Here is a 20010-nt window from a genome sequence, read left to right on the forward strand (position 1 = left end):
GATCCCAATGATTTCAGCTTTCCTTCAGAGACACTGAAGGCCTCTGTGGGTCAGAGGAGGAACCTCTACTCCTATCTGACTGACAACTCTTTAAATATGGAGACGGTTTTGCCAAATGTCATTTTCACTCAGCTGGCCGTGTTGGCCGTGTCACCAGAAGACCAACACTAAATTGATTCTACAGGTCATCCCACTTAAAAAAAGGTGAGTTTGGTCTGTAATGTTCAACACTTCAACTGTTTGACAGAATGTAACCAAAGAATCCAGGAAATCACTTTTGTTTTTCATTTTTAAAAATTTATTTGCATAAAGTTGCAGAAAATAAGTATTTGTAACCCTGGCTTCAGTGACAAGGGTCAAAGGTTTCCTGTAGGTCTTCAGCATGTTTGAACATAATGTTTTAGTCCCGTCTTCCATGCAGAAGCTGGGATGTCTTGAAGCTGCTGCTGGAAAACACAGACTTTCAACTCCCTGCACAGATTCTCTATTGAGGTCCAGAGACTGAATGGAACTCTCCAGAACCTTGAAATAATTTTATGTAGCAACTCCTTTGCCCAGGCAATGTGTTTGGGATTTTTGTCATGCTGGAAGATCCAGCCGTCAATGCTCTCACTGATGGAAAGAGGTTTTTGCCTAAAATCTCACCAGACATGGTCCTATCTCTCCTTTCATTGATACAGATCAGTTGTTCTTTCCCCTTTGCAGAACAGTAGCCCCAAGCCATGATGCTTCTATCCAAAGTATCGCAGTAGGTGAGGTGTTCTTGGGATGAAACTCATCATTCTTCCCCTCCAAACACAGCGAGTGGCGTTTATACCAAAGTATTCCATTTTGGTTTCATCTGACCAATTGAGCTTCTCCTAAGCCTCCTCTGGATCATCCAGATGGTTCTGAAAAACTTCAGATGTCAAAGATTCAGACGTCACCTTTGAAGCTCTGCAGGGTTTCAATCCATGACAACGTTGTGTGTTACAACATCAACATTTGTTACTATTATACCATTGCTGAAAACCAAAAAACGAAAATGCTAGTGAGAATCAAATGCTTTTATAGGCATTTCAGGGCTCGATTGTTCTTCAAAAACTCTAGGATTACTTCAATCTATATGAAAATCATTAGTGCACTGATAGCTCAAAGTCAGGACATTTCTCTGTGAACTCACCTGCAAATGAGCTAAAGAAGCTTCAACTGTAATAAATAAACACTTCAATGTGAAACTTTATGACTAAATTCTAAAAGCATCTGCAGTGTCTAGTAAGTATTCAAGTGTCTCTATGGAAACCTGTGCTTCACTCAGTGAGAGCGTGTGCAAAGACTTAGCTTTACTAAATCCTAAAACCCTGGTTTGTCCTGCTAAAGACCCTTCTGTCACCCTCAGCCACAGTGAAACGAGTGCAGCACACACACTTCAAGCTGAAAGGCTGTCCTGGAACAGCTCTGTGCTTCCCGCCTTCAGTAACAGTGGAGCAGAAGAGTAAATGTGAAGGAGCTACATGAATCCAGGATGTGCCAACGCCACGAGCAGCAGCAGGAGGAGAACGGAGGCCAGCGATGGCGGGGGGCGGTGCAGCGCAGGCTGCCTGGACCGGACCGTGAGCGGCCGGGTGTAGATGTACGGGTGTTCCTGCAGGGGCACAGCGAGACGTGGTTCATCCTGAAAATCTGTTTGTTCTGATGCACAACCCTGTCAAACACTCATGAACACAACAAATACATGAGCTCAAACAGCCCACACTGAGCATGCTCACAATAAACCTGCAACCTACAATAAACCTGAAGCCTTTCAGAGTAAACTATATCCGTGTAAATAAGAATACATTACCTTTGGCACACTAAAAGGTTACTTTCAAAGTTCATTTTGCTACTTGGAAGTAAGACAACTCGATCTCTGAAGCTCCGCCTTTCTCTCCTTGTGGGTTCCGCCCATTTCATGATGTCAACCAAGAGCCAGCCTCAGCAGTGTGTCTGCGTTTCTCCCAAGAAAACAAATGACATCCAAAGATGGATGTGCATATAGTGCTTTTAGGAAGAAAACATTTTGTGCATCCCTGTTTTCCTTGTGGAGAAAGTGGGTGTGTGTTTCAGCAAGGGGGCGGGGCTGACAGTACAGACTCTTCCTGGAAGAGGCTGTTCCTGGCTTTGTGACATCACAATGCGAGAACCCACTGGTCGTGGGTTGAGAGGGGCTGGTAATCAGAGAGCACAGGTTTTTAGAGAAAATCCTCAGAAATGTGTAAATGGAGGAAAATACCACTTTGAGGAATAAACATTATAAAACACAAGCTCAAAAAAGTTAATTCCTTTAGATCTACACACTCAGCTGCTGCAGTTTTGTGTCTTTTTACACTGGATGAACCTCTGAAAGAGTTCAGGTATTGGACAGCACAGGTTTGATAGGGGCAGTGAAACTACACGAAGAAAAACGGATTAACCTTCAAAGTCTCACAGGGGTAAAGCATGACAAAAGAAACCGAGTGGTTGAACATCTTTCTGGCATTTTGTGGTGAAACACAGAAAAAGTTACACCTACCACAGGAGGGCAGACAAGGGTGATGGGATCAGAAAAACTGCCCACCATCAGCTTTCCTCCCTCAGGCTGAAACTGTGAGCAGGAACCACATCAACATCATTTCTCCAACATTGTACAGGGCTGAGTGGACGTGCTGCGAAGCACTGCTCACCATGTTGTTCCACAGCCCTTTGGCCAGCTCCTCGTGGCCCTTGATGGTGAAGTGAAAGCAGTCATGAGTGAAGAACGTCATGTCAATCCTCCCGCTCTGCTTAGAGGCACAAAACAAGCAGCCTCAGAGGTCAAGCGTACGCTATCGTGTGCACACCACCCAGCAGCCTCAAGGTCAAAGGAACCAAGCGCTGAGTTTCCGGGTGAATCCTGCCCGACTGATAAGGTGAGTTACCGGGAGGCGGGGAGGATCTGCAAATTTCAGAAATGGTTGTAGAACGACAGCAAAGTCACTCCGGAAGAAATGATGAGAGTGCAGCAGCTCCTCCAGTCTTTTCTGGGAGAAAATCAAACACTCAATACACACAAAATCACTTCAATGGGAATGTTCAATGGGAGTCCGGTCCAAATGTCATTTACTTATTCTAATAAACCATTGTGACCTGCATAGTTACAGGAAGTTTGAAATGATAGTTTTCTATCTCCGGTTCGTAGAAGACAATCACAAAGACCACAAAGTGATCATAAAACGTTAGGCGGTGACCATGCAGATATAAAAGACTAAATTGTGTTTTTTTTTTCTTTTCTAGTTTGCTTTAAGGCCTAAAGTGCTTTACAGCCACAGTCCCATTCATGCATTGACATCATGCACAAACCTGTTCAGCATTTCATCCCCATTAACATAAATGAATACGTGTTTTCCTTAAAGGAAGTTTACAAAGGCTGCAACTAATTAAAACAACGTTTTTTGTTCAAACTGGAACTTTGTTTATTCAGCAAACTTGTGATGCCAAACATGATGTTGGTGTGTTACTAAAATCTTTGATGTTGTTAACGTTAATGACAGAACAGACAGTGAATGTATTCCACCTATCAGATATCATATCCCTGATACCCAGACGGACTGTTCACAGCAGTTAGAACCTGGAAGACTGGGAGGACAGCAGATGGAAACTTTCAAAGATGCAATTCATGTAAAGTGATGTCAAAAGCCTTAAAGGTCACCTGGAACTCCAGGTTGACCTCCATCAACTCCTGCAGTTCAGGAGATCCGGCTGCTGGTTCGGTCAGGCATGAGCAGAAAGACCTGAGGCGAAGGACACACGAGGTGGACTACTCAGAACAAAACGGGAGCACAAAGCAGGAATGGTGCCCAAAAAAAGATCCAAACAGGCACATAGAACCAGAACCAGCCTGAAAAATGATGAAGCACAAACATCCCTCTGTCTGCGAGCTCACCTCTGGAGCAGGCAGCCCGGTGTGGGCCTCTGCACCTCCCTCAAAGGGTGCATGGGCAGGATCTGGACCACGTTGACAATCATACGAGGAACCTGTCACACAGAGATACCCCCCCCCCCTGAGACATCCAGCTTTGACAGACCCACCGGACCGCACCTGTCCTGGAGCCTCACCTCGTTCATCAGCATTTCCAGAGAGGCAGTCATGTAGTGAATGAAGTTATCCACGGAGAACATCGTCTGAAGGAAAGAGTCGGCATGAGTGACAGCTGATGACATTGAGCCCACACATGGGGGAGGAATCAGACCTTGTCCTTGCAGTAATCACAGATGTCATTCATGCCCATCAGAATGGTCAGAAGCTTCCAGTCTTCCTCAAAGTTCAAGCCCTGAATGGAGAAAAGTCTCTCAGACGCCTCCATAACAGCATGACTGGTTCTCAGAGAACAGCCGCTTGTACCTCGTATCCTCTCAGCGTGTCAATCAAATGTCTGGTCTGTCCAGGCAGGTTACTGACAACAAAGGACAAGGTGGTTTAATGGGGAGACGAGACGGCGAGCAGGACTCTGCCAGGAAACGTGGCCTCACAAAGTGTTGTGTCCGGTCACAGCCAGGTTGAAGCCAGTGTCACTGATGTGAGTCTGCATGCCGTGGACCGTCTTTCCAGGAGAGGCACCCAGGAGGTTTGGGTTAAACAATTTGATGATGTCTACAAGTTGAAGACGGACGCATTTAAAACAACCACAGGCTCTGAACTCATTGGTAACACTGACTGCACAGTGGACACCTTACTTGCCAAAGTTATGACCTCTTGAAAAGTTCCATAGCCTCCAATGCTTCAATGAGAACAAAAAAGAGGTTATAACAGAGAGAGCGTCTGTTCATCCTCATGTCAGGGAGGTAGAAATGTCACATGGTGCGTCACCTCCATGAAACATGGCGAAACTCTATAGGAATTCCAAGCACCGTGGTGGCGTTCGCCCCTATAGCCGTCTGAGGAGACAGACTGCTGGTCAGTTCAGCCTCTTAACATGAAAACCCACTGAATTAACAACTGAGGAGGGAAATGAAACTCAGACATGTTGAGCTATGAATATCGTTCCCACAGACGCAGAGGAAAGAACACAAACACCTACAGTTAGAGAGTCCCCCAAAGCAGCGATGACTCGGAGGTCTGCCGCCTTCACGAACTCCACTAAAGCAAACAGAGACACACAGAAGCATCCGGTCACAACCCAGCTCCTGGATTCTGAGATTTTGGCTGACTGGATGCCATCCAGAGACCTGAGGAGGGGACAGACGGGGAGGGCTTCATGTCTGGACACTGGAAGACGGGATGCTTGAAGCTGACGGGACGAGTTTTTTCTGGAAACTCCTGAACAGGGAAGAGGATGAATCCAGCTTCATGTACCAGTTCAACCCCCCTTTGCTGCTTAGACACGAGTCAAACAACATCCACTTAAGCTCCTCCCACCCTTCCTGACACTTTCTTCAGATTATTATACGTTTATCCTGGAGGATGTGTTATAATCTGTAAATTCATACAGTCCACGTTTTCATTTCTAACAGAGTTTTCCTGCTTAAAGCTGTAAATATCACTGCATGTTTGTGTTTAAAAAAAGACAATTGATTCCAATCCAAAAGCATAAATATGCATTTCATGACATCTGGATGATCTTTAGGCGAGTTATTCAGCAGAGACGGTTTCCACTGCAGAACGTCGGCTCCATGATCTGAATCTGACGAGGCTGACGGCGTTCTAGAAGTCTGGCTTCTCAAACAAGAGAACGGGTGAAGATCCAACCTCTGGATCCTCTAGCTGTGAGCTGTACCTTACTGAGGGCCTCCTTACTGTACTGCCGGATGCCCTCCTCATACTCCAACCACCAGTCACTGCCTTTAACAGAAGGGGGGGGGGGGGGTAATCAGTAGTCAGAAAGCCTCTTGGTAAACATATGAAGCATGGCCTGCACACACTTCTCCATCAAAGCAGCAGAAATGCCCCAGGAGGAGTTTAGGGGCAAGAACAAAGGCCCAGCTGCCCTGTGTGTCCTCTGCCCCCCCGTTTGTTCCAGCACTTACCTTTGACAGAGCAGGACCCCATCAGCACACACGTTGTCACGGCGATCCAAAGCCACTCCATAGTGGTGTGTAAGCACCAGTCAATGGCTCACCATACAGACAACACAATGCCAACGGCCCCGTCATACCCCCCCTCCCCATTTAAGGCTGAGTGACAGCTGCAGGTCCAATCAGAGCGTCAAGGTTTGAAGAACATTGAACATCAGACCCCCCCACACACACACATACCACTCTGAAGCTTCACAAACAGCTGAACTGCAGGATCATTTCATTCACTCATTTATTAGAAACCCGTAACGGTGATGGTAAAAATGCAACCAGAGCAGTGTCCCACAGAATCCTGTCCTCATGCACGCATCCAGCACTCCTACAGCAACAAACTAAAAACAAACAAACGCATGGATGGAAGAGATTTAACTATCGGGACAAATTCCACATCCGTGCTGGATCCACTAGAGCATCCCGGCAGTCTGAATCCCTCTGAGCTCCAGAGGAGCAGACGGATGTCCAGCATAGTCCTCCTTCACAAATCCTCCAGTTAAGTTTAGGTGGGATCAGACTGTCCACGGCGGACGGGGGCGGGGCTTCAGCAGATCCCAGCTCTGAAAGCAACTGAACAAGGGGACCAAAAACAGAGAGGAAGCAGCTCACTCAGAAAAACACTAGAACTAAAAGTCTGAAACTGATGGAGGAGACGTGCTGAAGATGTCCAAACTCTGCAGAGCGTCAGGATGAAAGCCGGGGAATCTTCCATCGCTGTTTCCATGGTGACAAGGCCGCCATCCTGAGTCTCCCAGCCCTCCTCTGCACAGCCTGCTGGCAGTCTGGTGTCTGGCAGGGGGGGGCAGAGCGGTATTTGGGTGTGGCGTAGGCCTCCTCTCAGTGCTGCTCCTCCTCCTCCTGAACCGGGCCTTGGGCTGGCGTTTCCTCCTGAGCCCCATCCATAGCCTGCGCTGGCGGCTGGTCCTGCACTACTGCAGGGGCAGCTGGAGGAGCGGGGGCGGGGGGCCGGGGCAGCAGTATGATCTGGTGCTGCCGCTGCCGGTAGGCAATGACCGTACCCAGCAGCAGCGCGATGACAGTCATCAGGTAGAGATCCCACTCTGGGCCCAGAAGCTGGTCCAGGTCAACCTGAGTGATGACCTCCTTCACCTTTAGAGGGGGAGGGGGGGAAACAGACAGAGGGTCACTGACGGCGTGGGTTACGTCGCCGTTTGAACGTGTGCAGAAAGACGGTCTCACGTTGAGATCCTGCAGGTACTGCAGGGTGTACACAAGGCCCAGCTTGCACAGAGCCAGGAAGACCGGGACCTGGGCGTCAGGACTGGCCTCAGCAGCCATGTCATAGAAACGCTTGGCCAAGTGGATGTCCTGCAGAAGCACACAGAGCCCGTTTAAGACCACTAACAAACCGAGTCTGCCTCCATGTTCCTGCAGAGGAGCCTGGACCCACCCGTTTGATCCCCAGGCCCTTCTCATGCATGTATCCCAGGTTGAACATGGCCTGAGCGCCGTTCTGCTGCTCCGAGGCCAGTCTGTAGTGAATGACTGCCGTCTCATAGTCCACATCTGTCCCGAAGCCATAGAAGTGGTAGTCGCCCAGCTTTATCCTCGCCACAGTGTACCCTGGGAAGAGGAAGGAGGGGAGGTTTGGAACAGGAAGCTGCGGTTCTGAACAGGGACCATCAAAAACAGAAGAAGACACGTTTGTGATCTAGCGAGCATCTGCTCCTCCCCCTTTAGTTTTCAGCTCACACTGCAACCGTGTCACTTCTCCGTAAAGATCCACTCCAATGAAAATGGCGTTTTTAATGTGTTCTTGTAGAATTTTTTTGATGATGAAGGACAAATACAAAGAAAATTTAGAGTAAAAATGTGTTTGAGCATTAATGACCAAAGAAATGCTGTTGGAAAAAGCCTGTGGTTGTTATATAGAAGCTACACCCAAAGTCTCCCTGCTCTGCTCCATTCTGATCATCTACTGTCAGACAAATAGATCCATGAACGTCTTTGTTCTCCTGGTCTGAGCTGGAATCTGGATCAGAACTGGACGCCTACGATATTCATCACCATTTTTGTTCTGTTAGATTGGGATTGTGAGGGGCTGTAAGCTAGTGGGAGAGAGTGTAAACAAAGTGATGATGGGGAATGAACACAGGCTTACTTCTGCACCAAAAGTCCCTCCCACAACTCAGAGGTGGATTTCTAATGAGCTGCTCTGCAGAAACTATGTCCAAGAAAAGACCACTGGCAATGCTTTGAAAATAGATCAAAACATGCTTGTGGGACTTTTATCCAGTTTAAATAGTTTTCTACAAGCAAGTATAAATCTGATTTTTTTGTCAGATTTGAACTTGTTCTGATGGGGGGGGCCCCGGGGGCACCAGGCCTACGGTGGTCAGGCTTCTGCAGAGCAGCACAGAGATGGAGCTGAATCCAAAAAGGAGGCAGATCAGTTCTCAGCCAAAACAGGAGCATCTGCTGTTCTCCAAGCCCCTCCCCTCTCTAGAAGTGGACTGGACGACGGTTTATGGTCCAGAAAAACCAACAGCAAACGGCTGAGAAAGAGGGAGGGAGGGAGGCTCACCTTGTGCAGCAGCTCTGGTCCAGTGGAGGAGAGCTCGAGGGTACGTCTCATTCTCACTGAACATCTTTGCTCCTTCTGTTGCGATCGACAGAGAAAATGACTAAAAAGTCCTCAAACGCCGCACATGTCAACGACACAAACGTCTCTCACTTTGCTCCAGAAGGAAGGCCACGTTGCTCTGGGCCACCTCGTAGCCCTGCTCAGCCAGCAGCAGGTACTGGACCAGCGCAGACTCGGCGTCCCCCTCCTTGAAGCTGCTGTAGGCCGTCATCAAGCGCTCTGACCAGCGGCCACGTTCACACACGTTCTTAAAAAGCTGCGAGACACAAAGGCCTGCTTAGAGGGCACGGCTGCTGCCACAGCGCAGGCTTCGTGCCCGTCACTCCACTCACCTCTACTGCAGTGTGGCACGAGCGCATCACCCCAGTCCCAGTGGCGTGCATCTGCGCCAGGTTATAGAAAGCCAGGATGTGACCAGCCTGAGAGGCCAGGTTGAAGAATTTAAGGGCCTGCTTGTAATCCCGCTTGACGCCGATGCCATCTGCAGGACCAGACCGGAAACGGGATTATGTGAAGCAGAAATCCCCCAACGTTTGACACGGCATGATGCAGGAAGCAGAAGAACAGGCATCCCACAAAAACCTCTGAAACTCCAGACAGCAGATGTAGAAACCGGATTCATAAAAGGTAGAACAACGTCTAAAAAAGGGAGAATTCTGGGGTAAATATATTCAGGATAAAGTAAAAAATCCAAGAACCATGTAAAAAGTTTCAAAAACCCTTCAAATGAAGCAGAAAAGGAGAAAAATCAAAGAAATGCAGGCTGTTGGTTGTTGGCATACAAGCTCCTGACCTCTGACCTGTCAAAGAGCACAGGTCAGAGCGAGCTGAGAAACGGCACAGACAGACATCTGGACCAGGACCAAACTGTCCGTCTGCAGCAGGACTTCACTCACTGTAGTACATGGTGCCCAGCTGCAGCTGCCCGTCCACCCAGCCCTGCTCCGCCGCCTTCTGGAAGTATTTCAGAGCCAGCTCGTAGTTCTGGAGACAGAAAATCTCCAATGATCGTTTCATCCAAGAGCTGTGTGCAACTGAGAGAAGCAGTGAAGTGTCTTACCACCGGGACCCCCCTTCCATACAGGTAAGCCATGCCCAGGCCGCTCTGTCCCACCGGGTTACCCTAAAGAGACAACAGCCAATCAGACAACACCGCTTTCCACCAAACAACACAAGATGTCCATCCCACTCCTGAGGAGAGCAGAGACTGAACGCCAGTGTTCAAACAGTCCTTACCAAATCAGACGCCTTCTTGAAGTACTGCAAGGCCGTCTCGTTGTTCTGAGGGAGAAACGCGCTGCCCTCTGAATACATCTACAGCATGCAGAGACAGAAAAAGAAGGTTTTACAGACTCTCCTGTGTTTGCTTCATCCCAATTACGCCTCGCTGGGGAAAAAAAACCCCAAAAAGATCAAGAATTTCATCACCTTTAAACCCTATTAGAACCAGATGGAAGCAGCTCTCTGTGACAGAATCTGTTTACGTGTTCATAAGATCAGCAGAAACACAAATGTTCTCATCAAAAAGCCACTTTTATCTGTTCAAACGTCTTCATGTGAGCTTTTGACTTCACGGTCTGGTAAAGTGCACATCCACGTGCGCAGGAGGTCAGTATAGGAAAACAGCAGGTTTGAATTCCCTAAGAAATCTGTGGAACATGCAGGCCAAGCATCATTTGGCCCGCATTTCAATTAAAGGCATCCACCAACAGTTCCTCCTCTCCCTCTGACCCACCTTGCCCAGGAACGCCATGGCATGTGTGTTTCCTGCGTTAGCAGCCTGGGTGAAGTAGTCAAACGCCCTCTGGTGGGCAGAAACATAAAAAACACTCAGTAGAAAAGCACAGCCTAAACAAAGACAGCAGAAACCTGACAGAAAGTCTACCTGGTGATTCTGCTCCACTCCACGGCCTCCATGCAGGTGAAGCTGACCCAGACCCACCTGGACACAGAGACGGAGGAGCTCATGGAAGAATCTAAACTCATGGGGTTTTGGGAGAGTCCATTCCAAACCATTTTCCTTTTCTACTGCCTCATTTACATGTTCTTTGTTTTCCCTTCATCATACTGTTGAAGATAAAGACAACGACTCCTCTGGGCTTCCAGAAGACACCCGCCATGACAAAAGCGGGTTCTGGGCTGAACACCGCCCACCATTGTTTTACCTGGGCCTGCACGTCTCCTTTCTCAGCCAGAAACTGATAGTACTGGATGAGATCCTCCTCCAGCATCCCGCTGGTTGAGCCCGGATTCTCCACCTCATCCAGCAATCGAATCCTCTGCACTGCTGACCCCCCCGTCAGCGACACGTCGTTGGCCACTGCAGGGCACAGAGGGACAGAGTCCTGTAGGTCGTTGGATCTTCATGACAAGAACCTGAGACTGGCATCACACTGAACGCCCACCTTGGTTTGCCACCAGCCTGTAATGCGTTAGTGCCGACTCGCAGCTTTGGGGAACGCCCACGCCGGCCCAGTACCTGTATCCCTGACGAGAAATACAGACAAACCGGTGTCAAACCAAAACTTCAGAGAGGCAGAGTCACTCACCGAAAAACCAGATCCTCACCAGAATCATATGGGCCAACAGGTTTCCCCCCAGCGCACCAAACGTGTAGTAAACCAAAGCCTGAAAAACAAGCAGGACTTTACCACCTCTACCCGTCTGTGCAGCGCCAAACTTTTTCAAAACTGAGGGAGCACCTTAGCTTGACTGGAGTTCACCCCGAGTCCTGCTGCGTACAGAAAACCCAGAGCCTGAAAAACAAACAGCAACATGGGGGCTGAAGGCGTCCTCACCGTGAACAACGTTCAAGAGCAAAAGATGGGATCCAAACCATCTGAGCTTTGGGAGATCCATCAATGGCAAGTTTCTCAAACAGTTCTTTGGCTTTGGTGACATTTTGGTTGATGTAGTCTCCGAACAGCATGGCATAAGCAACCTTCTCCGTGGCTTTCTGGTGGCCTTTCTCTGTGATCTTCAGCAGCTTCTCATAAAGTCTAAGAGAGGAGAGAGAGGAGAGCCCAGCATGACGGTCTGCAGCAGATGACATGAAGGTGGAGTGTCTGTTCAAACAAGACTCCTTCATTTGTGAAGATGCTAAAGCAGGTTGACCATAAATAAAGTGAAAACAGCACAATAACAACAACAAAAAAGATATTTGTGTGAAAAAGAGCCGGGTATCGAACCAGCGAGCTTTTGCACCAAGGATTCCCCATGGATTTTAATGGAGGGTTCCCATCTTGAAAAGTTCAAGGATTTGAATGGTTAAAATAGTTGAAAAATTGTAGAAGGAGTTAAGCAGCAAAAAATGGTAGAAGATACTAAAATAAAGAAAGAAACAGGAAAAGAATGGGTTGAACTAGGTAACATGCTGCATGAAGCAGCAGCAGTAGGAACTCACTCCCTCTTCTGAGCCTTCCTGCTGGTTCCATTCAACATGCGCAGCACGCTCTGGTACTCCTCCTCCGCCTCCTCCGCCTGCAGCCTCTGCTGGACCTGCTCTTCCGCTGAGGACGGAGAGCAGAAAAAGACAAACGTTTCAGGGCGCCGACAGCTGGGAGGGAGGGAGGGAGGGGTCATAATTAACTTTAGGGAAGTGGAAACATACTCTCACAGAAACCCCACTTCTTATCGGCGTCGTAGTCGTAGGTTGTGGCGCACCACAGGCGTCCGTCCCTCCGTCCGTCAGTGGTGCAGTCAGAGTACTCCCTCCCCTGGAAGGAGAAGGGGAAGAGGCAGGGCTCCCCGTGGGCTGTCCCCCCGTTTACCACAGGAACTGAACGACAAGGAGGAGAAGCAAAAGATTAGCATGTAAGAATGAACAGAAAGAATGGAAACCAAAGGAAAAGAGTCCAGAAGCAGAGCTCTGCTGCTTTTGACCACACAGAATTAGAACCATTATGAAAGAAAGAAAGCCGACATACCAGAATGAAGCCGTAAAATTATGGGAAGGAAAAGAAAATCTATTTTTTATTAATAAAGTCGTAAAATTGTGAGACAAAAATCATACAACTGTGAACAAAACAATCAATTTACTAGAATTAAGGTGTAATTGATGCTTCCTAAGGTCGTAATTTTACAAGCTAGTCTGTTTTTTTATTTTCAATAAAATGTCACATTTAACTTTTAAGACAAAGACAATCAAACATTTCCTGTTGAATTGACGTAGCAGAACATTCACAGACATGGGATGGACGTCACCCTGCTAAATAAATGTTCACTTTATTTTCCTTAAATACCTATTTTGGAAAAAGCATGTTTGTCATCATTTTACATCTTTATTCTCACAAAACTACAACTTTTTTGGTTGGAGCTCTCTTTTCTTCTAAATTAAGGACCCACTCCACTGAAAACTGTCATCTTGTGGCATCTTTTGGACCTATCTCCAGGCTGGGGACGGGCACAGGGACCCAGACTTGCGCCCCCTTGTGGCTGCACGGTTAGGCAGTAGCATGAAGGGTCTTGCCCAAGGACCCACCCTGGATGACAGTCATCGCGCCCCCTGGGCATTGAACCCACGTGCCAGTCCTACACACAGCTAGCTTTAAATTGAGCTTCTTCTCGTAAATGTTTGACTTTTTTCTCATCATTTTCCATCTTTATTTACTTTCTTTATTTACTTTTCTTTTATGGTGGCCCTAATGCTCCTCTGTGCATTTTAACACAGAAGCAGCAAAATGCAAATGTCCCCCAAAGGAAAATGATGCAACCGACTGCAAGAGAGGACCCAGGTGCAAAGAGCTGCTGGTTTCTCAGAGGGGTGGGGGTCTGAAACCACACAAGTCTCAGGAAAAAACAAACACATTCAAGAACTCTTTTCAACCCTTAAACTGACGGCGTGTCCCGCGTCACTCCCACAGGTCACATCAGATGTTAAACGAGTAATTTAAGAAAAAGTATCATCAATTTGATCCTTTTTACAGAACATTTGACACTAAAGACACACTTTGTTGAAAGAGGTGTTTTTAAAAAGTTCTTTTTCTTACGATGGACTACATTTATGCAGAACACTAAGATTGAACACATGGTGGTGAACCAGGAGCCGACAGAACAATAATGTTTGAAAAGGCTTGAAGTTGTTACAAACTACAATCAGCAGGTCACCAGCTTCCTGCTCTGCTCCATTCTGATCATCCACTGTCAGACAAACAGATCCATGAACGTCTTTGTTTTCCTGGTCTGAGCTGGAATCTGGATCAGAACTGGATAGATACGACATTGATGTCCATTTTTGATGTACTGCTAATGTTAGCTTGGGGCTCACAGCTAGCGGGAGAACATGTAAACAGGTGGATGACGGGACGTGGGGGTGGGCTTACTCCACGCCCCAACTGTGGAGGAACTGTGAACTGCAGCTGCTCTGCAGAAACTATGTCCTAGAAAACGACCGCCTTTTTTTGGTTTTGTCTAAAAATGTGGTCATAATTCAAAGACCCCTGGGAACGCTTTGACAACAGAGAGGACCGTCTCACCCTCTTTGACTTTGTCTTTAACAGGAGCTGGGGGGTCAGGGAGGCTCTCCTCCTCCACTCCCTCCACAGACGACAGCTTGTTTTCCTCAGGGTGAGAAGGGGAGGAGCCTGTCATGGCATGGACGTCCTCCTCAGAGTCTGGATCATGGTAAGACTGTAATCAAACACAGGAGCAACAGGGCTCGACGTAAAAACACCTCAACATGACCCAAACTGAACACAAAGAAAGGATCCAGATGTCTGCTCTGCTTCTGTTGGTTCTGGCAGCAAACATCCAATAAACCATTTAATGGATGGAGAGACTGCAGAATTACAGGGAAGACAATTATATTGATCGTTCTTATTCATGTGTTGCTTTCCCTGTAATTCTCTCCAGTCTCCCCATAGATGGTACAATAAAAATTGATATTTTTTTATTTAGGCAGGGAACTTTTTTCTGCATTCATGTGTTTCTAGTCACTTTCCAACCATCCCAACACCAAATGAACACAGCGTTTCTCCAGGTTTGTGTGTTTCTCCCTGAGGAACATTGACCCATCACTTCCACTAAACCAAGAACAAACGCTGGAGTTTTTATAGCAAAACACTCCAAATGCTTCTGTTTGAATCACATATACATGTTCTAAAACCAAAGTAAACATGTTTGGTCCAGATTCCATGTCCTTCCTTTCTCCTCTGAGGTGGATTACCAAAACACTCCACACATCCGCCTCTCCTGATTCTACACGCTGCTTTCATTCATCCCTGCAAGAGGCAGGACCCGAAACTACTGCAACAAACAACGCAGGCCCTTAAACACTCAGGGGTCAAAGGTCAGCAAAGTGAACCAACTTCACAGCAGTCACTTTAAAAAGAACTGAAAAAGAGAAGAGCTCACGAGGACCTTCAGCTCCTCCTTTCCATGATCCTCCCGGTACCGATCTTCCTCTGCAAACAGACACACATGTTTGAGTTTCGCTTTGATTGACAGCAGAGGAGGCCGGCGCGTGCTGCTACCTGCTGGTCTCTACCTACCTGCAGACACCAGCTTGATGGAGATTACGAGCAGAAGGGTCAGAGCACGAAGCCTCCGGGCGGGCAGAGCCCTCCAGAGCCCCATCGCTCGCTGTTGACAGGTGAGCCGACCGTCAGCTAGCTGCCGCTGTCCCCGCCGCACATGCGGTCCCTTCCGGAGAAGAAGCAGAGGAAAGCAGCCCGCTCCTCCCGCAGCTCTGTGCGCTGACTTTGACCATCCAAGCTGCAAACAGAAATCCCTGAGCTAAGCTAGCATGCTGCTGGCTCCTCAGAAGCGACGCAAAGCTCAGAGAAGAATGCTAGTTTCACGCAGTCCTTCAGGGACCAGAGTCCTGGAAACCACGTCCCGATCCGCCGACACTGCGCCCAAACCCGCCAACTCTGCGACCGACGGCGGAAAGTCCAGCTTGTTGTTATTCTGACTCAACCTAGCTGTCCATGTTAACCCTCACTAGGAAACGGCGCTTCCTTTTCTGGCCATTGCACCAATCAGAGTGCGCGTGCTCTGACGACGAGCCAATGAGCATGGAGCAAACATCTCCCAGCCAATCAGGCACAAACACAATGTCCTTTCCAGTGAATGTGTTTGTCCACGACAGAGCGTGACGAAAGACGGAAGTGGTTTCTTGTCAAATGCGAACTTTTTCAATTTTAAGGAATAATGCAGAGAAAATCGATGTCACCAACTTAAATCTAAAAAGACATAAACAGCCGTTTTGATCAGCTATGATAAAAGCCCAGGAGAAAATTCGAGACTGTTTCCATAGACGCACCGTTTGGCCAATCACGTGCGAGGACAGACTAGGGTCCTACCATTATGTCTGATATGAACAGGGGGGCAGACGCCCCTAAGACAGTGAGTATAGTGGTAGAGTCCAGTTACACAAACGGGGAACGGCGGTGGTTTGTGGTTCTCCGACTTGATATGGAAGCATTTATGTCTCATAATTAATAAATAAATAAAAGTCAAAACCAGAAATGCTTTTTCACTTTCACAATGAAGCTGTGTTCGTTGACTCAAAATTAAAATGAAAAAGCAATCCGTCAAACGGCTTTTTTATTTTCTTTTTCTTCTTCAACACAGCTCATTCTGTCACTTAATTAAAATGATAATGAAAATGGTATTTGACATTTCATTTTCAAAAAGTTATCTGGTAAATGTGTAGCAAAATTCAATTAGAAATCTCTAATTTGACATTTGAAATGGATTAACAGAAATTATTTTTCCTTTTCACAAGGACTGCATCAATAGAATCAAAAATAAAATTAAACGTCTACCTTCCAAAGTGCTTCTTCATTTTTTATTTCAATACCGCTCATTCTGTGACATAATTCAAACGAAAATGCAAAGAGGGGATTGCATTCTCGTTTTCACATTCACAGCGCAAAAACCGTCTCATTATTCAAATTTCAGTCAGCAGTTCCTGGAGGGGAATTCCAGTATAAAATAAAAAGCAGTTGGACGCCTGGTTCAAAGCAGCTGGCTTCTTCAGTCCACTGAAATCAACTAAAGCTGTCAAGAGCATTAAGTTGGAGCTTAAAGGAAACAAAACTGACCCAGCAGAGGAATAGCCTGGATCTCCACATTGACTCAGTGGTACCCTGTACCCTGTGTAGTGTTTTCTAAGGCAGGTAACTGAGAAATCCCCTTGGAGGAAACATGCCACCAAAACGTTTGCTTCTCAGGCAAACTCACTGTGGTGTTGTTGTTGAGGAGTCACTCAGCTGTGACTGGATGAGCATACCTGCTGACTAATAGTATTTGGAGAGTAAGTTGTGTGTCAGGGGAGCGCTGCTTGATCGGAATATTGCAGGTTTTATTCCCACCCTTTATGCCCACCCATGTGTTGAAGCGTCCTTGGGCAAGACCCCACGCTGCCTCTGGTGGAAGGTTGGCACCAGTGTTCGGCAGTGGAGCCACCATCGGTGTGTGGATGGGGGAATGGGGGAATGGGTTTGGGACTATAAGGCAAGGTAGAAGGTAGAATGTGCAATACAAGTATACACATTTTACCATTTTTAATAAAAAGATGTGTTATTACAAATTATTGAACACGAAAATTAGAAAAGTGACACACAGGTTACAATTTTTCTATAGAAAAATATTACAGATACAAACTCATTTGAGCATTTACACCATCTCTTTTCTTATAAACAAATAAACAAACAAATTGAGCAAAATAAATGACAATGATTAGATGATATTTTATGTAATCAGAAAAAAACAGCATGTAAACTTGTTTCGTTCACCTGCAATGCTCTCAGAATGACTGCAGGGGTCACTGTTGAGTAAGCAGCACTGTATCAATCCTTCAAGTATCGTCGTTCCAACACTAACCAACAGGTGGTGCTAGAGCAACAGTGGACAACTCACTGACTAGTATCGACTGGAGCAGCTGACCTCCCCTCCTGACACAGGAACAAGCCCCCCTCCAGAGGAAACAGTGGCTGACCGCTCTGGCACAGCACCCTCCTGACATACGACTTCCTCTCCAAATACTCTTAGTCAGCCAGTACGCTCATCCAGTCACAGCTGAGTGACTCCTCATCACAATAGGAACAAAAACCTGTGGTTCCTCCAGGGCCATGAGCCAGGCCCCGACCGCCCCAGGCATGGGCCCCGACTTGGCCCGAGGCCCCCTGAACCTCAGTGTGGTCTAGAGGAGACTGCCATCTGTCCTTCCTGTTGTGTAGTTCTTTACCCCGTGTTGTTTAAGAAGGAACTGGGACTTGCTGCTTCTGGGTGGAAGTCTTGCATGTGGTCTTCTTTGGTTTGCTGTGTGTGTTTTGGTCAGGAGCCCTCCTCTTGTCTCAGTGTGTGTGCGTTGGTGTCTGGTCTTGAACAGACTTGTGTCTGTGATTCAATTTAATCCAGAGGAGTTTCATTACAAACCGGAGCGCCAGAGAAAACCCACACATGGGGAGAACATGCAAACTCCACACGGAAAAAATCTCAGCAAGGATTCAAACCATGGCCTTAGTCCGTAACCCTTGTGCTATCCTAGGCACTTTAACGTTGGGAGTTGGGTCATCTAGACCCACTAGACAGTGCTCTGAACCTTTTTTCTTCAATGATTTGTGATCTTCACTGGTGTCCATGGATTACATGAAATCTTTCCACCTTTATCCACCTTTGTCATGGTAGGGAGAACACGTCAATGTAAGGGGGGGGGGGTGTCATAGGATAGCAGAAGAGTTTAACCATAGTCACTGCGTCATCATGCAACCATTGTAGAAAGTATTTAATTCATGTAATAAACAAGTGACCCATTATCAAAACCAAGCAAAGATGCATTTTCCTTTCATAACAAAAAGTAATTGATAATTTTTGTAACTAGTATTTGTTAGCGCATGTTAACGACTGAAGACAGTATACATTTTTAATTAGGCTATTTTGGATTACAACAGTGCTATTCCTTGTAGTAGTCTTAACCTTTTTTTAAAATACTTTGAGGTGTTTCAACTCTCTGGAGCTTCCTGCTTTGTTTAAAGCGTTGGAAGCATTTGGTTGTGAACCCAAATTGTAGGATTTTAAGATGTGTTACAGCAGTATTTGTCTCTACCAAAGTTTTTCAAATAGGTTTTCTGTAAATTGTATTTGTTGAGTCGCTCAGTCACTCCTTTGTTGTTTTTTATGGCAGCTGAATTATGAGTCGTCTTCAATGCAACCACAAGGGGGCACATTCCTGTGGTTTCATGTCTCAAGTCCTGTGAATGCAGAGGTTTGTATTGAATCCAAAGAATCACAAACAGAACTATGGGAACTATGGTCAGGACCCAATGAGTTATATCACTAGAGGAGACACGACCGCTTTAGAAGCCTGGCCGACGGTGGCGGAGCGTGACGCCATCTTGGTGAGGTCGACGACGCCCACATGACAATGATTTCTATTGCTTTTAGTGGTGTCTAAGTAGCTTTTATATACTATATATGTTTTTACAATTTATATATATTTATACATATATGTAAATATATTATATTTATATATATAATATATATATAGATACATAATTTGTTGTTGTTAAAGAAGAGAAACAGTCCGCCTTAAAAGCTCAAACTTTAATGAAAAGGCATTTTTGCAGGACTTCTTACAAATAAAAAAATTACAAAGAATTTTAAAAAAATAATTTGTAAACATTTAGGAGTTTTAGACCTCTTTGACATGTAATTTAAATTATTTAGAAAAACCCAACAATAAGTCAATAATAATAATAATAATAATAATAATAAATCAATAGTAAGTCAATACAAACAATAAATAATAGCAATACATACATAATAAGTCAATAAATAATAAAATATAAGTCTATTAATATTATTATTATTAATAATAATAATAATAATAATAATAATAATAATAATAATAATAATTATAAAATAAATATTCAAAAGAAGTCCAAAAGTGAACAATAGATTTACCCTAAAATAACCACAACAAAGAAAAATAATAGATTTATACTGATTCATGTGAGTGATCAATTTTTGTAACACAGATGTTATGGTGTCGGGTTTCAAGCAAACAGTCTGGCCTCTCATCAAAATGTGTTTCCACAAAATGTTTTGAACAGTCAGACTGTATTACTAGTTGGTACCACAGTGATCCATCTGTGTTAGCTCTTTTTATTGCTAAGATCCACTTTTTCCTTAAGTCTGAATAGTGAAAAGTTCAGTCACTGAGTCAGAAATGTATAAATCTAGATTACTATAATAGCCTAGTATGCTGTATACAGGTTTAGCAAAATAAAATGTACATTTATGTTGACAGCAAATTCTCCGTACATCATGCAGCATGTTGATAATAACCCTGCAGCATCATGCATGTCAACATGTGTTCTATTAATAAAGCCCCTGCAGCATTAAAAGAAAAAAATTAT

The 20010-nt window shown here is 45.9% G+C and overlaps 2 protein-coding genes across 2 annotated transcripts; both read right to left on the reverse strand.

The window, feature by feature from the left end:
• Nucleotides 1-282: 282 nt before the first annotated feature.
• On the reverse strand, nt 283-6144 carry LOC105357244 (phospholipase B1, membrane-associated-like). The gene is made up of 16 exons (XM_011492077.2): nt 6001-6144; nt 5751-5815; nt 5203-5293; nt 5055-5113; nt 4844-4911; nt 4711-4754; nt 4507-4627; nt 4379-4430; nt 4227-4307; nt 4093-4158; nt 3920-4011; nt 3686-3767; nt 2916-3017; nt 2682-2777; nt 2531-2602; nt 283-1624 (listed from the first exon to the last, which is right to left on the reverse strand). The coding sequence occupies exons 1-16, from the start codon at nt 6059-6061 to the stop codon at nt 1490-1492; spliced, it is 1287 nt and encodes a 428-aa protein (XP_011490379.1). The 5' UTR covers nt 6062-6144; the 3' UTR covers nt 283-1489.
• Nucleotides 6145-6263: 119 nt separating this feature from the next.
• Nucleotides 6264-15635, reverse strand: sel1l (SEL1L ERAD E3 ligase adaptor subunit). The gene is made up of 21 exons (XM_004083934.4): nt 15136-15635; nt 15005-15048; nt 14122-14275; nt 12258-12425; nt 12051-12156; nt 11484-11646; nt 11350-11403; nt 11216-11275; nt 11053-11134; nt 10813-10967; nt 10533-10589; nt 10383-10451; nt 9884-9961; nt 9708-9770; nt 9544-9631; nt 8980-9128; nt 8738-8903; nt 8588-8662; nt 7454-7626; nt 7243-7371; nt 6264-7152 (listed from the first exon to the last, which is right to left on the reverse strand). The coding sequence occupies exons 1-21, from the start codon at nt 15218-15220 to the stop codon at nt 6880-6882; spliced, it is 2391 nt and encodes a 796-aa protein (XP_004083982.1). The 5' UTR covers nt 15221-15635; the 3' UTR covers nt 6264-6879.
• Nucleotides 15636-20010: the final 4375 nt, after the last annotated feature.

Source organism: Oryzias latipes, chromosome 24, assembly GCF_002234675.1.
Source record: "Oryzias latipes chromosome 24, ASM223467v1".
In the NCBI taxonomy this organism is placed as follows: domain Eukaryota; kingdom Metazoa; phylum Chordata; class Actinopteri; order Beloniformes; family Adrianichthyidae; genus Oryzias; species Oryzias latipes.